The 18,148-nt window shown below is 44.3% G+C and overlaps 1 protein-coding gene across 1 annotated transcript in view; it reads right to left on the reverse strand.

The window, feature by feature from the left end:
• Window positions 1-18,148, reverse strand: part of SDHA (succinate dehydrogenase complex flavoprotein subunit A) — a 127,063-nt gene that overhangs the window by 34,694 nt on the left and 74,221 nt on the right. The window contains exons 7-9 of the mRNA XM_068236617.1: window positions 17,673-17,797; window positions 8,822-8,990; window positions 1,623-1,818 (exon numbers count right to left, since the gene is read on the reverse strand). Coding sequence (XP_068092718.1) covers window positions 1,623-1,818; window positions 8,822-8,990; window positions 17,673-17,797 — 490 coding nt within the window. The remainder of the gene's footprint in view (window positions 1-1,622; window positions 1,819-8,821; window positions 8,991-17,672; window positions 17,798-18,148) is intronic.

The following is an 18,148-nucleotide window of genomic DNA, read 5'->3' on the forward strand; positions in this document are numbered from 1 at the left end:
ACCACAAATCACTGCTTCAGGCAACAAAAATCTAGGTGAGCATATATGTATGTAGGAAAGGGGAGTGACTAGGTTATTGTGTTATGTTCTAAAGTGTTCCTAAAGTGTTGCTGAAATTCTTAAAATAAACACTAAACATGATTTCCAGGTAAGCATTTTAAAGCTGTGCTAAATCAGTTTTATAGCAGGTCTTAAGGTGGCCACTAATGATACAATTTGCTGAACGATCTTTTACGAACGATTCTTTGTATGAACAATCAGAAATCTTTGACCACTAATGGACAAAAAAAATCTAACCAATCCAATCTGATTCCAAAAATCGGATATCGGATCGATTTCATTAATCTGATCGGTTTGGTTAGGAGATTGTTGTCCATTAGTGGCCCCAAATGATAATTTCCGATCGTTCATACAAAGAATCGTTCAGAAATGATACTTTCTGGAAATTGTATCATTAGTGGCCACCTTTACAGTTCTGCCGTAATGCATGGAAAAGGCAGTGTTCCCTTTTTTGGATTACAGCTAAACTTCCTGTGCCTTGGTCCAATTGCAGTACAATCTTTAACAGACTGTGGCAGTGAAGGGGCTTTCTGTAGAAAACAGTTTAGATTTGAGTTTGACAGAGCTTTTAAATAGTTACACATTTTCAGATTTTTTTCCTTGTTTGAATTTTAATGCCATTCATGAGTCCGCCTAATATGAACTATGCATTAGGCACAACATGCAAGGGATGATCATCAACATGTTAATCCAATAGGGCTCATTCACACTATGTGCTGCGCTGTCAGTTTCGACACACTGCACATAGTGTGCGATCTGCAGGATAACATGAAAGTCCATAGACTCATTTTACTGTTAACAGTACAGCAAAGTGTTCCTACGCGTTATAATGTAATGGGTTCAGGAACATTTTAATGCACCATTAAGCTCATTTTAGCAATGCGTTCTAATTGAATGTGGTCGCCAAGGTCTGTGCTTTAATGCACCACTACATGCATTCAGAACATTAGAAACGCATGCACAAAATTGCATTTGTGCATGTGTTCTGTAGTGGAAATAAGTCCATAAGGAAATGAATTAATAAAATAGAAGCCAGCGTCAATCACTGTTCTACCAATGGTATAATGGTATCCATGCATTTTAGGCAGATTTACCCTCCTTAGCAGTAACCCCGGTTTACTCACCTTCCCAGGGATCCAGACACCGGCAGCCATTCGTCTTCCTGTCCTCCGAGGCTCTGCAGCGCCGTTGTGAGCTCGCCGCCTGTCATCATGACGACAGACAGCGATATCACTATAGGGTTACAGTGCCACCTGGAGTATGGAGAGAGAACTGCAGCACTGGATCCCAGAGAGGTAAGTGTAGGGGCTACTGCAGGCTGCTCTGCGGTTTTAAGTTCTACAAAGCATGGAAAAAAAATTTGCACCACTTTTAGACTCTATAATCTGGAAATAATCATACCACCAGGGAGGTTAACATATGTCCTTTTACAAACTTGTTGAATAAGCTTGTATAGTTCTGCTATATCTAAAGCAGAATTCCAAATGACCCTGCTTCCTGTAGTGTGGAAAGATATGACGTTTCTTACATCATAAAACATAGCGAGCTAAGTATAAGTGTACCTGTCCTTTATAGTTAGTTGGGATTCCCCCCATGTTATAGTGGACTGTAGGAAGGACAGGGATAGGCTCCTTTGTTACATCAACGCCTGCAAATATCATGGCCGTCTCCGAAATGCCTGGCAGCCGGCTAGCCAGTTGCTGAGGGGGAAGGTGGTGAAGCTGCAGATAGACGTGATCTTTTTCTGGTCCACAGCCTCTGTCAAAATATATATACATGAAAAAAATAGTAAATGAAGCATCAAGGAATTCTAGATAGTTGGAAGTATTATACAATGTATTACACAACAGCAAACAGTTTTAGGAGTTTCCAGACAACTTTAATTTCACTTCCTGCAACATGGTCACCAAAATCACGTTTCTGTATAGGAATTTCATAACTCTTGGCTTCCTTCTCCTGTAATTGTTTCAGAGTTTATCACAGAAGACTGCTTGAAGCAAAGGCAAGCTATGCCTGCCATTCCAGGTACTCAAACACTTATGGTATGTCAAAAGATTTTCATTAGGTTTGATGTTTATATCAAATGTAATGTGTAATTTAGTGAAAACTAGTTAAATTATGGCATTTTGCCGAAGGTTTTGTGTAACTTTACTGCATCGGGTAGAGCAAAGCTAGGGTTTGCAGCTGTGAAATCGATATTAAACAAGATTTCTGCTGAAATCCTGTCTAACGCCATAAGTTGTGTTCACTAACTAGATGAAACTTGTCACCAATAACAACCACATGTGCTGAGAATCCAGCGTGTGTACAGCAGCCTGTTAAGCCTGCAACCATCAGCATGCTATGAGCACTTTTTACATTGTCGATTGCCTGAAGAACCTGTGAAGCTCTTCAGTGTCTAGCATTCAATAAACGGAGGAAAGTTAGGTTAGATTACAATTAGCTGCAGGGGTGGCCACAGATGTTTTTTATGCCGATTTGTTGAGGTGAGATTGGCATTTTTTCAGGACCTTCATAATATTCAATATGATTGAGTTATACGTGAGGATAAATGTTTTTGTTATTAAATCTTGCAATATAAAAATGCAGACTGATGATCAAACTAGAAATCGGAAAATTGATACTTACCTTCCGTAATTTTCCTTTCCTGGATCAAACGATGGCGGCATACACATGGGTATTGGCTCCGCCCCCGAACCTGATAGGACAGATCACCTATAAGATTTCCGCTCCGCCCCCCTCCAGCCATTCTGGTGAAAATCAGGCCTCGAATGGACAAGAGGGAGGGATTCGTATGCCGCCTTCGTTTGATCCAGGAAAGGAAAATTACGGAAGGTAAGTATCAATTTTCCGATTTCCTGGACCAAACATGGCGGCATACACATGGGATATAACAAATCACGCTTGAGGGAGGGAACTGTTGCAAAAAGATTAACACTTTATTTATACAGACAAGACAGCTCTCCCAAAATCAACAGATGACAAGGAAGCAGGGTCAACATGGTAATGTCTCAAAAAAGTATTAACGGAAGACCACCCTGCTGCTCTACAAATAGACTCTACAGAGACTTTAGAAAAACAAGCCCAGGAAGCAGCCATGCCCCTGGTTGAATGAGCCCGAACTTCAGTAGGTACAGGTAATTTCTTAAGAATATAAGCCTTCTGTATGGTCTTTACCAGCCACGAAGCAATAGTTCTAGAGGTTACTGGCATTCCCTTCCTGGGGCCTCTGAAATTGATAAACAGATATTCTGAGGACCTGAACAAAGCTGTAGCTTCCAGATACAGTTTAATGGACTGCCCCACGTCTAAAGGATGATAACTCTCATCTGCCAGAAGAGTGGGTAAAGAAAGCTCCTGATTTATGTGGAACGTAGAGGCAACATTCGGAACAAACTGCAGCACTGGTCTAATCACAACCCTGTCTGGGAAGAACTCCAAAAGGTTGCCAGAGCATCCCAGGGCTTGGAGATCTGACACTCTCTTTCCCGAGGCCATCGCTGTCAGAAAGACTGTTCTCATCGTCAGATCTTCTAATGACAAGGACTGCAGAGGAAAGAATGGAGGAGAGGACAAGACCTCCAGTACCAAAGACAGGTCCCATTTTGGGAAGAAAGGCTTCCTGGGAGGACGCATTTTAAAAAGTGCCTGGATAAACTGCATCACTATAGAGTGAGTGGCCCATCGATGACCTGTCAATGCTGATAAGGCTGAAACCTGAACCTTTATGGCTGCAACACTAAGGCCCTTATCAACTCCCGTTTGTAAGAAGTCAAGGATGTTCTGGACCTCCGGCTTCATGCTATCGAAACCTCCTTCCAAAGCGTAATTCACAAATCTCTCCCATATCCGGTAGTATGTGGAATTCGTGGAAGGTTTTCTTGCTTTTAGAAGAGTCTCTATCACCTGTCTGGAACATCCGATGTTCTCATACCTCTTCCTTTCAACCTCCAGGCCGCTAAATCCAGCTCCTTGACTCTCGGATGAAGGATGCTCCCCTGGGACAGGAGCTTGTGACTCATCGGCAACCTGATTGGATCTTCCACACTTAGAAATGTTGCTAGGGCAAACCAAGGTCTTCGGGGCCAGAAGGGAAGTATAGTGATGATCGTGCATGACTCTCTGCACAGCTTCTGAAGGAATCTCGCAATCAGAGGGAACGGAGGGAAAGCATATCCCAGATCGAAGTCCCACTTCTGGACCAGACAATCCACTCCTGCCGCCGAGGGGTGATGATACCGGGAGAAAAACTTCTGAACCTTCTTGTTCCTTGGGGATGCCCACAGGTCCACCTGTGGAAGCCCCCACCTCTTGGTGATTTTCAAGAAGACCTCCTTGTCTAAGGACCACTCGTGGGGATCCACAAATTCCCTGCTCAGATGATCCGCCAAGGTATTCTGCTCCCCTGGTAAATAGATTGCCGTTAGGTCTGCCAAGTTCTTTATTGCCCAGGACATGAGATGTGCGGTTTCTTGAAGGAGAGACCTGCTCCGAGTCCCCCCCTGTCTTCTGATATAGGCCACTGCAGTTACATTGTCTATTCTCATTAACACTGACTTCCCGTGGATCATGTGCTCAAGAGCCTTCAAAGCCATGAAGGCCGCTCTTAACTCCAGGAGATTGGAGGGTACACCTTCCTGTATCGTTCTCCACCTGTCCTGAACTTGCACATCCTTGCAATGGGCTCCCCATCCTCTGATACTGGCATCGGTCGTGATCACCACTGGGGGATCTGGCTGAATCTGCCGGCAATTCCTTAAATTCTGCTCCCTGGTCCACCAGAGAAGAGAACTTTTCACATCCAGAGGAAGGTAGAACCTCTGACTCAGGCTCCTCCTGTTCCAGTGAAGAAGGAAAAAGGATTGGAACTTCCTGAGAAACCAGTGAGCCCACTTCACCATCGGTATTGCAGATGACAGAGAGCCCAGCAGGCTTAGACAGTCTCTCGCTGACAAACTTGCGACTCGCAGAGATCTCTGAACTCTCTTCTGTATCGCTTCTACCTTCTGACCTGGTAGGGAGATCTGGTTCTGTACTGTCCGAAACCTTGCCCCCAGAAATATTAAGTCCCGAGCCGGGGATAGCTGACTCTTGTTGAAGTTGACCAACCAACCGAGTTGTTGCAGCAGCCTGAGCAAGGTCCTTTGATGCTGCAGCAAGCCCTGGTAATCTTGATGGAGCAGCAGGATGTCGTCCAGGTAATGATAAATTCTCAGTCCCTGAACTCTTAGATACGCCACTACCGGAAGCAGGATCTTGGTGAAGGTCCTTGGGGCTGTAGACAGGCCAAATGGCAGGCATCGAAATTGATAGCATCTTCCCTCTACTGCAAACCTGAGGAACTTCTGAAATTCGCTCTTGATGGGAATATGTAAGTAGGCGTCTGACAAATCCACCGTTGTCATCCAGTCGTCCACAGCTATCATGGAGGTTATTGACTGCAAGGATTCCATTTTGAAGTGCTTTATACTTATGTGCTTGTTTAGAAACTTCAAGTCGAGGACCGGCCTCCATCCTCCTGAGGATTTTCTTACCAAGAATAGTGGTGAAAAGATTCCTACATGCCTTTCCTCGACTGAGATGGGAATGATTGCTTCTTGTCTGAGTAGCGTCTGCACAAAATCCCTTAGAGCTAGATACCTCTCCTTGTCTCGTGGGACCTTCGTGGGTGTGAACTTGAACCGAGGAGGCCTCCTCTTGAACCTCCAAGAATGTCCCACCTTCAGAGTGTTCACCACCCAGGGATCTTTGATTATTCCCACCCAAGATTCCCAGTAACGGTGCAGTCTGGCCCCCACCTGGGAATCCTGAGTGGACGTCCCATCAAAAACGCTTTTGACTCTGCTGGGGATCGGATGAGGCCTTGTTCTTCCAACCTTTAGCAAAGGAGGCCTGGGTCCCCTTCCAATTCCTATTGAACTGTCGGCTCGGTCTGTACGATCTTGACTGCTGAAACCTGGTACTGGGGTTTCTTCTTGATGTCTGCTGCCTAAATGGCCTCTGCTTTCGATCTTGTGGGATCAGACCAGACTTTCCCCCAGTCACCTTCGAAATTGCATCATCCATCTGAGGGCCGAATAGGTAGGACCCATCGAAAGGAATCTTACACCAATTTGCTTTGGATGCCGCGTCGGCGGACCAAGGTTTCAACCAGAGAGCCCTTCTGGCCGTGACGCTGTGTAGCATGGACCTGGCGGCTGATCTGATAACGTCAATCGCTGCCTCTCCCATAAAGTCCCCGGTTAGTTTTAGCTCCTCCAAAGCTTTTATTATCTCCTGCTTGTCCGCGCCCGAATTCAGGGCTGATTCCACATTTTCTACCCAGACATGAGTAGCCCTTGCCAAGGAAGTTAAGGCAATAGCTGGCTTGCATGCAGCTCCTGCCGCTAAAAAGGCCTTCTTGACGTCTGTGTCAATCTTTCTATCGGAAGGTTCCTTAAAGGCTATCGCATTTTCCATGGGGAGCGTCACGTGCTTGGCCAATCTGATGACTGAAGCGTCCACAGCTGGTGCAGTATCCAGTAGCTTAGCATCCTCCTGCTTTAAAGGGTAAAGCTTTGAGAATCTGTTGTTAAGAGAGGCCTTTTGCTCCACTTTACTCCATTCCTTCAAGATCACTTCCCTAATGACCTTCATGAACGGGAACGCCTCTGGATGCTGGTCGAGGTGAGGATAGTATCGATCTGGCTCGTGAGCCGAACCCTCTTCTTCCTGCCAGTCAATAGCTGATTTTATGGCTGCTAGAAATGCTGGCACCAGCGCGAAACTGAAGCCTCCTTGCGGTGAATCCTCCTGAGGGAGGGGATCCTCCAATGGTGCCTGAGGGACCGCTGTCGCTGCTGGTTGCGGAGGTGCCATACTCTGGAAGGTGTCTCTAACCGCTTGCTGAATAAAGGCCATTACCTGCTGGTTATCAGAGTCTCTCTCTCTCCCAAGCTCCGCAAAACAGGCCTCACAGACCCTCTTATCTGGCATAGCTGGTTGAGAACAAGACCAACACTGATTTTGTATGGGCCTCTGAAATGGCTCAATGGCCTCAGACTGAGGCGAAATGTCCCAATCCCTACGGGACCTCTTAGGGGACCTATAATCATAACGTCCTCTGTCTCTATAAGAATAACGATCCCTACTTGGAGATCGCCTCCTTCTATTGTCTCTGGAACGCCTGTCCCTTGATCTTGATCTGGAGCGGTAATCCCGCCTCCTCGAGGACTCCTTCCGATGCCTCCTGCTCCTACTTCGGGATCTGGATCTACGATCTCTGGAGGACTTGTTCCTCTTGGCCGATTTATTCCGGGAACGACGGCTCCTGCTTCTGTCCCTTGACTTCGACCTGGTCCGCCGGGCCTTAGAAGGGGATCGGTGCTTAGATACTGCCCGGCCACTTCCTCCTTCCCCCGAACTGCAAGATAATATAACATATACAATATGCTTCAATCACTTCCCTTTTGACTATATTAAGAAAAAGGGGAACTGCACTCTTTTACTGAACATCCCATGGGAGCCCTGTGCCAGGAAATTATGTATGATAACACCATGTGCATAAACAGAAAAACTACATTTAGTAGTCTATACCTGTTAATGACCACCTCCTCCACATGTTCTCTAGGATCCATATCTCTGTTTAAGAGAAAGGATTGAACAATAATTAGCCAACCTTCACATAATGCAGGTAACGACATTTTCCCGAATATGGCAGATGACTTCATACCTCCAGAAGATTCAAGCCCCAAAGGAACGATCAGCCTGACCCACAGCGGTGTATGGCAAGAAAGATTCCACAATCCGGATCAGCAAGGCCTCAATCAAGGGCTCAGCAATGCTTCAGTAGACCTCCGCACGGCTCCAGTAAGGTTTTGGCAAAGCTCCGCATCCAGGAGCAAACACACCCAGCTTTTCTCCACCAGGACGCCAGGAACAGCGCGCAGCCATCGCTCTGCGGCTTCCTGTACGCCCATATCCGGGCGCCCATCCAATCAGGAACCTTCAACGCCAAATCTCGCATCTCGCGAGATCTGACGTCACAGCCTGCGCATGGAGGGATGGAGGGAGGGAGGCGGCGAGATCTGGCGGCGCCATTGCAGCGCAGGGCAAGCCGCCCTCCAGACACGCTGGGGCACATGAATGAGGACGACCTTAAACCCTGTTTAAGGGTACAGACGTCCTCAAGAGCGGGAGAGGCTGAACCCGCTGGGCACAGGGGAAACAAGTAAGCACCTGTAGATAAGAAATAGATAAAAGAAAAAGAATAAAAAAGAAACAATAACTGGAAATACAATATAGGCAAGCTGTCCATTCGAGGACAGAAAAAAGAATGGCTGGAGGGGGGCGGAGCGGAAATCTTATAGGTGATCTGTCCTATCAGGTTCGGGGGCGGAGCCAATACCCATGTGTATGCCGCCATGTTTGGTCCAGGAAACTAAGTTTGTTGCTGCAAAAGTGAAATTTTAATGGTGTTCTAAAATGTGTTCAACAATACAATTGAAGCGTATCCCTGGATTTAAACAAATTGACTGTTCCCACCCATACAGCCAGTTTTTTTTTTCAGGGAGTTATTTGACTTTTGGTAGGCTTTTAAAATTGCTCATGATTAATAGTGTAGATATACTGGTTATACTGGATTCTGCTTCCATAAGGAGGTATGAGAAGACAGTAGAGGTAGTTGTATGTGATATGCATACCATTTTGTTAGGTTTCTTATTGATTATGTATAGGTTTCCCTTGTGGCTGCATAGTAAATATGAAGCAATCTGAGACCTACCTTCCCTCACGTATTTCTATGGTCATAGAACGGGATACAACATCACGGGAGGCCAGATCCTTGGCTACAGGGGCATATCTTTCCATAAACCTTTCACCTTCACTGTTGATCAGAATGCCACCCTCTCCTCGACAGCCTTCAGTAATCAGACATCCAGCTCCATAAATTCCTGAAAAATATAGGGTAATATAACAGATCAATAAACCAAATCGAGGGGCACAAGTATTAACTAGACAGACTCTTTAGCAGGTTTGTATACAAAATATGCAAGTATATCCAGAGAAAAAACGTAACTATCGTATACTCTGCTGGATCACATTTGAGCTAAGCATCCAGACAGTAACGTTACAGGGATTTTGTAACACAGTTGTGTTAAAGCATAAGTCTCAATTCTCAGGAGTGTTACCTCTCCTTTGGAACACACTGCCATAGCCTGTCTGTTATGCTCAAAGCCTGGAAATCTCCAAACGCACCCTTAAAACACACCTTTTCAGACAAGCTTCTGATTTGTTATAGCTTGAATTGGTGGCTCACTGTGTCACCTGCTAATCCTTGAGTCTCCTCCCCTAGAGTCAACCCCACTACCCTCTAGACTGTAAGCTCGCAAGGACAGAGACCTCTCCCAGTGTCTTCGGTTTCGGTTGTATTTTATGAAATGAACATGTACCAGATTTGGTAAAGTTTCAAACTAAACATCAGTTGTATATATTGGCACTATATAAATAATAATAAAAATAAAGTCTTAGTAGCAAGTTAAAGTCCCTGACCCATCCTTCAATTCTGGCTCTTCACCATAACAATGTTTATCTAAAATAGAAAGGCAGGTTGAAACCAGTGTTAGTTACCTGGTAACATCCTTTTTAGTAACCTCCAGGACAGGTCCACCATGAGACGACATAGGCTCCTCCCAGGAACAGGAAACGTCCAAACTAGAGCACTCTATAAATTTTAAGCCAACCCCTCCATCGCCAGTCAACTACAAGAACTGTTAACCGTTAAAGAGGCATATTCATATTATTATACAAATTCATCTATACATATATCCCGTTATCCGGGTGGGTTACGGACCTGTCCTGGAGGTTACTAAAAAGGATGTTACCAGGTAACTAACACTGGTTTTTCCAGTAACCTCCAGGACAGGTCCACCATGAGAAGATGAGCAAGAAATCTTACCAATTTTAGGGTGGGCCGACTGCCTGCAGAACTTTTCTCCCAAAGGATTGTTGTCTTGCAGTCATCAGATTCACCCTGTAATGTCTTGAAAAGGTGCACATACTTGTCCACGTAGCGGCTCTACAAATTTCTTCTGGCGTAGCACCCGCTCTGTAGGCCCATGATGTAGCAGCTGCCCTAGTTGAATGAGCCCTAACTGCACCTAGCAAAGTAGATCCTGCCAACCTATAGGCTTCCTCTATACACAGTCTTATCCACTTGCCTATAGTTCTTTTTGACATCTTCATGTCTTAGTAGCTCCTGATGAATTAATAAATAGAGCTCTTGATTGTCTAAATTCTGCTACTCTGTCCAAATAAGCAATGAGACACCTCCTAACATCTAAGGTTGGTTCTTCGTTGAAGGAGGGTAATATGATCTCCTGGGATCTATGAAAATTCGTAGCTACCTTAGGAAGGAACTCCTCACATGTTTTTAATATCACCCTATCATTAAATATGAGACAAAAGGGTTCATCACAGGATAAGGCTTCTAATTCGCTCACTCTCCTGGCTGAAGTAATTGCTACTAGAAAAATAATCTTCATTGTTAACTGTCTTAATGGAATTTCTGATACTGGCTCAAATTGGTCTCCCTTTAAGACCCTTAATACCAAAGAGAGATCCCAACTCAGAATCTTTTTATTAATTATAGGTTTCCTTCTTTCTATGGATCTAAAAAAACTGTATGATCAGGGGGTCATTTGCTAATTTTTGATCTAAATAGGTAGATATCGCTGTAACCTGTACCTTCAAGGTACTGAGGGCAATGTTTTTCTCCACACCGTCCTGTAAAAATTCTAATACGGTTGGTATTGTCTCTCCGGAAAATTCTGACTCTTCTTTCCACAAATTGAAAGTCTTCCAGTACTTTAAATATATTTTCCTAGTTACCTTCTTTCTACAGTCGAGGAGGGTACTGATAACTCTCTCTGAGACACCGCTCTTTCTCAAAGGAGACCTTTCAGAAGCCAGGCACACAGGTTTAGATTTGGTATGTAACTTATACTTCCTCTCTCTACCTGAGATAGTATCCTTCTGTGAGGCAATTTTATCGGACCCTCTAGTCTCACATTCAGGAGAATCGGATACCAGCTCCTCCCCGGCCAATCTGGAGTTATCATGATCAATGTTGCTCTGGTCTGCCTTAACTTTTGCAAAACTCGAGGTATTAGCTGGATTGGTGGAAACGCATATGCCTTTTCGAATGTCCATCTCTGACTGAGCGCATCCACCGCCTCTGCTCCCTCCCTTGGATTTAGGGAATAGAACCTCTTGCATTTTGTATTTGCTCTGTTTGCAAAGATGTCGAGCTGAGGTCGGCCCCATCTCTTGACCAGATTCCTGAAGACTTTGTTGGATATCTCCATCTCTGAATTTGATAGTCTGTGTCTGCTCAGGAAATCCGCCATGGTGTTCAAAGATCCTTTCAAGTGGACTGCTGTGAACGAGAGGAAGTTCTCTTCCGCTATTAATAGAATTTCCATCGTCAGGTCTAGAAGTTTTCTTGATCTTGTTCCCCCCCTGACGATTTATGTAGGCCACTGTCGTGGTATTGTCTGTTCTCAGTTGAACATGTTGCCCCTTCAGTGACTGTACCGCCTGTACTAGTACTTCTCTCACTGCTCTTAGCTCTCTGTAATTTGATGACTGATTTCTTATTAGCTTTGGCCAGAGACCCTGAAATATCTTCCCCTCTAAATGGGCTCCCCATCCTAGGAGACTTGCATCCGTGGTAATGCATCTTTGTGCTGGTATTGTCCATAATCTTCCTTCGGTTAGGATCTTTTCCGACATCCACCACTCTAATGAGTTTAGTATTATGTTTGGACATCTCACTTCCCTTTCTAAATCTTCCTGCTTTTTGTTCCAGACTCCCATCATCCAACTCTGGAGCTGTCTTGTGTGTAACAGTGCCCATTGGATGGCAGGAGATGTTGACGTCAGAAAACCTAGTATTCTCATGACTTCTCTTATTGTCAGAACTGGGTTCCTTATACAGTCCTGTATTATTTTCTTTAGTTTTGTCATCTTTTCTTCTGTTAAATACAGTCTTCTCGTCTCTATATTACAACTCCTAGAAACTGTATTCTTGACTTCGGCTGTAGCACCGACTTTTCCCAATTTATAATCCATCTGAGAGTCTGTAGTTGATCTAGTACTCTCTTTGTGTCTTCTTCCGCTTGTTGATAGGAGTCTGCTACTACTAATAAGTCGTCTAGATAGGGAATCACTAGGATTACATGTAAGTCTTTTATCACTTCTCCCATCACTTTTGTGAAGATGCGAGGTGCTGATGAAATTCCGAAGGGCAGGACTCTGAACTGGAAGTGTTGAATTGATTCTTTTTCTTTTATTGCAAACCTCAGAAATTTTTGTGACGACTCTCTTATTGGAATGTGCCAATAAGCATCTCTTAGATCTATATTCGTCATTACACAGTTGGGGGTTAGTAAGTTTCTCACAGAGAAGATTGATTCCATCCTGAATCTTTGATAAGTCACAGAAGGGTTTAATGGCTTCAGGTTCAGAATTAACCTGAATTTCCCCGTCGGTTTCTTTACCATGAATATGGTCGAGTAAAAACCCCTGCGAAGCTGATCGCACGGTACCGGAACTACCACTCTTTCCTCTATCATGTCTTTTATGATGTTCTGCAAAGCTTGACGCTTTTGTTTCTCTTTTGGAAGAGGAGTGGAAATGAACCTGTTTCCCGGAAGCGACCGAAACTGAATTTTGTACCCCTGACTTACAAGATTGAGGATGAAATCGTTTTTGGTTATGTTCGTCCATTGGGAATAAAATCCTGTTAGACGACCCCCAACTCTTTCTTTGGCGTCACTTCTTTTCTTGGTTTTCTGGGTTCCGAAAAAAAAAATTCTTTCTCGTTCCCTCTCTGTTGATGGCCCAGGGTTTTCTTCTTTGCTGAGGTTTATCCCTGTTTTCTTGCCTATTTCTTCTAAAGAATCTTTTGTTCTGTATATATTTCTTCTTCTTTGGAAACCCCTTCTTTCTATCGCTAGTTCTTTCTAATATTTCGTCTAGCTGGGCCCCAAATAAAAGCTCCCCATCAAAAGGTATGTTACATACCCTAGCTTTAGAAGCCTGACTTCCGTCCCAATTTTTAATCCATAAATTACGTCTGGCGGAATTAATTAGGGCAGTCGTTCTTGCATTTACCCTTATGTTTTCTGCTGCCGCATCAGTTATATAGTCTGTGGCCTTTGAAACCACTTCAAGTGATTCTAAGATTTCTTCCTTAGATGCCCCTTTTTCTACCTTTTCTTCTACTTTCTTAACCCATACTGCTAACACTCTCGATACACATGTTGTTGCAGCTGCTGGTCGAAAATTTGCTCCTGCTGAGGTCCATGCCTTCTTCAGAGCAAATTCCACCTTTTTATCCTGTGGATCCTTAAGGTATCCTAGGTCCTCAAAAGCTAATTCATTGTCCTTATTTACTTGAGAAAAAGCTGCGTCAAGCTTACACCGATCCCATATCTTGGCATCTGTTTCTGCAAATGGAAATCTTTTAATAAACCCCTTAGACATTAATAACTTTCTATCCGGGTATTTCCATTGACTCAGAATAGTATTCTTTGTAGACTTATGCACAGGAAAAGTAAGGGCCTCCTCTGGTTCCATTCCCTGGTACAATTTATCATGTAGTGACACTTCTTCAGATTTCTTTGTCTCAATCTTCAAAGTATTATTAATCGCCAAGATAAGTTGGTCAGTTTCATCAGCCGGAAACCTGAACCTAGAAATTTTCCTTATATCTGACTGACTTTCTATACTTTTAACCGAAGATGCATCGGAATCATCACCATCATCCTCCTCTCCTTCCTCTTCCATTTCCTCTTCAAAGGAAGAAATAATAGGTCTTTTAGTGGAGGATTTACTTTTACTCTTACTTTTTGCAGGCTGTTTGGGCTGAATAGCATCACTATTAGTTATAGGAGTTACCGGTGCTGTTGTACTAGGGCCTGCATTACTAGTATCTGTAGCTGGGGTCATGGCAGCAGAGAAAACTTCTTTCAACGATTTAATTGTATCCGACATCTTCTGCTTAACAGCTGACATAATCTCCTCTAATCCCCCTGATTGTTCTTGAATTAGTTTAACAAAACAGGGTTGGCAAAACTGTTTATTATAAGTATGGGCAAGTTTTGTGTCACAGAGCGGGCAACGCCTCCTAGGCCTTGACGGGTCAGTAGACTCTGTGCCCTATAATAAAACACAATAACAAAAGAAGTGTCACCTGTCTGTCTAAAAAGACTTCTGTAAAGCAACACCCTTGTGCCCCTGACAGAATGTGAGGAAAGCAGCTTCCCTACCCCAGACAGGAGGAAATAAAAAGGTACTAGTATTTTAAAATAGACTATACCAAGGACCTTTAAGTAAATATTTACTGGATAATGTAATTCATTAATTAAAGTACTTCATTAAAGGTGTCCACATAAACACATTGTAGAGACCACCAAACTCCAGAATATATTAGCATAATAGCATAGTATAGTATCATATAGTAGCATAGCATAGTATAACATAGCCTAATAAACTGCTATATAATATCACAGACCTCAGACAGACGTAATATATACATATATACTGTCTATGCAGAGACCTCAGATCAGACGCTAATGTGCCAGGCAAAAACACCCACCAAGTCAGACCTCAGCATAGACGCGGTGCAAGGCGTTCGGCTCATACCGTAAAGGTCCCCAAGCCTTCCGCCACCTTACCTTTCTTGGCTCCTGCTTAGCGTCCATCCTGCTCCGCTCGCAAAACGAAATGCCGAGCAATGCAGGCTTCCGGCGTCTCTTCACCCACGCTTCCGGAAGTGACGTCACGTAAGGGCGGAAGTACGCTAACGAGCGCCGCCATTGAGGGCAAAAACCTTCGCCAACCCTCCGGAGGCCCAGGCTTCTCCTCGTCACTTCCGGCGCGCCACAGCCTCCGCCATCAGGGAATCATGGACGCCGTTCGCGTCCTCGGAACTACCACCACCAGGGCAGCCATGACGCTTCTTGGAGAAGGTAGATATTCTCCTCCTCCTACCGGAACCTCGACCCTCTCCAGGCAGGTCCCCATGCGCCGCCAACCACGGTCCCCAGCACACCTGGCTAGACGGACCGGCGAGCGACATAGAGTACTCTTTCCTGGAACAGGAAACGTCAACTGGCGATGGAGGGGTTGGCTTAAAATTTATAGAGTGCTCTAGTTTGGACGTTTCCTGTTCCTGGGAGGAGCCTATGTCGTCTCATGGTGGACCTGTCCTGGAGGTTACTGGAAAAAATCAAATTAAAATGAAAGGTGAATGTTTTGTTACCAACTTTCCTATGCTTCTTTCATTCCTGAACTTGTATAGAAAAATATACATCTTACAAGTCTGAGGCCCCTTCTATGGCCAAATAAAGATAAATGGGCTCTTAGTCACTTAGAGAGAACTCCTGTCCAACTGTTTATGGTGTGAGACTCAGCCCTGAGTCATAATTGTGCCTGACAGTTTTCTCCCTCAATAAGCGGTTTCTATTAGCCAAGCTTGACAATTTTGTGTCACGTTGTATTGGTGATAGGATTACTGGCAAAGTGTCTACTGAGAGGTGGCCAACTGAAGCAGCTTTGTAACGGAGGGAGGGGTGGGCACAATTCAAGACTCAGGCCCGAGTCTAACTCCATTAACAGGAACAAGATTTACTTTACTAGTGTGACATTGTATTCAGTTCTGGGATTCAGTAAATGACAACACTTTCTAAACTATTTTTTATTTTATGCATTCTACACAGTTTTCATACAGTGTAACTCCTCCATCATGCTGTAAAACAGTACAGTCCAACTTCATGGGCAGGGGGTGTGACTAGCACTAGGTTTTTGGCTGGGAGGGTTGGAGAATCAATGTCCTTGCTTTGGTGGGGGGGAAGCGGACACAAGCATGAACAAGAGGTGGGCCTACCAAAGGCTCCAAAAAATAAATAAAAAAAATAATCCAGGCAAGCGAGTGCAGCCCGGTTTCAGGCTCGCCAGTTGGACAGCATTGTTGTAGAACAATAAGCAAAGTTAATATTTTGGAGTAGCTAAACATCTCTGTACATAAGATCTTCAAGTTTTCTACAGATGAATGTGGAATGTTTCTTTATTTTGGATAAATTCACAGCATGATGTACCAGTCCAAGCACTTTAGGAATAGAATCTTTGACACTGAGCGCTAGTGTACACAGACCTTTGTGTTTAAATTGCATTCAGGCATAAACTTTGACTCCAACTAAAGAAAAAGGTACGAGTACACCTGGAAAAACTGGTGAACCATCTTCAAACTGCAGTTAACTCACGGTCAACATAAAATTAATGTTTATGTTAAAAAATAGAGAGACGTTGTCCAGAAGTCCAAAGACATGGTAGATCACTAAAAATGATATGCAGAAGTCAGTCTGTTCAATTTAGGAGCCATTAACCACTTAAGGACCACAGCTGTCCCCAGTACAGCGCTGCCCTAGATTGCAGCGCTGTACCGGTCTCCTAGTGGTGATCGCACATGGGAGACTGATGACGGAGTGGAGCTCCGCCAGCCAAGCGGAGATGCATGTGCATCGGCGTGCGATCTCCTGCAAAACACGCAGCCAGGACTTTACGCAAATCGGCGTCAGGCGGTCCTGGGGCTCGCGCCGCGGTCACGCCAATTGGTGTGCCGCAGTAGTCTAGTGGTTAAAACATGGGAGGCCAGTTCCCCTAACAACACAAAAGGCTGTAAATATTATGTGTAAACTGTAAATTTAATTCTACCTGGCTTGGGGATTTGTCCATAACTTAAAACTGCAATGATTATCCTACCACTAAATTATTGTTACCCCATTTGGGTGTTCAAAACACAACATTATTATACCATTGACCGTAATTGGATGGCAACAGCCACATTTCACCATTTGGATATAGCAGAGAAGACAGCAGCATAGCAGTCAAACTTTTTTGCTGCTACAAATAAAGCAAAAAGTTTTATTGTTTGCTGTAACCAATCTCGGGAACCATCAGGGTGCGGGGGCTGCAATTCGGCACAGAGCCAGATTGGGGGGTTCCCCCCTACCCTGAAAAATTTGGGAGTGTACATTGTGCGGAAGCAGAGACATTTCAGGAAAATAATATCTAACTTCCAACTGAGCATGCGTGATACTCAGTGAGAAAGGCTGCTTCCGGGCTGCACTATCTGATATTACACTGGCTTTTTTTGTGGATTATTTTGCGGCGGGGGAGCAGCCAGCAGCAGAGCGTGGCCCCCCCACAGTGAGGACCCAAGCGGTGGCGTGCCTCGCTTGCACGCTGGCGGCACCCCCGAGTATACTGAGTGGTATCCAGTAAGACATCTTCAGGGCAAACTGGGTAACCGCAAAATTAAAAAAGGGGCATATAGCCTTGTGTACTTTTCGATATTGGTCCTTTTTTGCTGCAGAGAATGTGATTGGGTGGTAGGGGAGGGCAAGTTCTTATGTGATCTTATGTGATCATGTGTTTTGCAGAAGTTCTATTATGTGACTGGGACCATGATATGAGATATGAGCCCTGTTTATTTCTGGGATGTAAATGACTGTAAAATTACTCAAAACAAAAAGGGCTTAAAAAAAAAAAAAAAACAAACACCACTATACCTGTAGGGTGAAACTGTACAAACTCCAAGTCCTGGCATGGAAGTCCTGCTCGTGCGACCATGGCATTGCCATCTCCTGTGCATGTGTGTGCTGAAGTGCAACTAAAAAAGGTGCGGCCATAACCCCTGTTAGAAAAAAAAATAGTTAAAATGGTAAATCCAGCTGCCTAAATCATGTTCCAGCTAAAACTACCAGGATATGTAAAAAAAAACAAAAACAGAAAAAAAAAAAAAAAAACCATTACGTGGATAAACGCTTGTTAAATTTAAGGCAATATTGAACAAAGTAGAATCATGAACAACTCATTTAAGTGCCCATTTCCAATTTGTCGAAAAACGCAGCGTTTCCCTGCATGGGAGCTGAACGGGGAAATGCTGCCTATTCAGACAATAGGTTTGCCGTCAGAATCGCATGCTATAGCGATTCTGGACGGTATGCTGCAGTTTTCTGTAGCACGCATCCAAAACCCTATAGGC

Source organism: Hyperolius riggenbachi, chromosome 5 (genome assembly GCF_040937935.1).
Source record: "Hyperolius riggenbachi isolate aHypRig1 chromosome 5, aHypRig1.pri, whole genome shotgun sequence".
Taxonomy (NCBI): Eukaryota; Metazoa; Chordata; class Amphibia; order Anura; family Hyperoliidae; genus Hyperolius; species Hyperolius riggenbachi.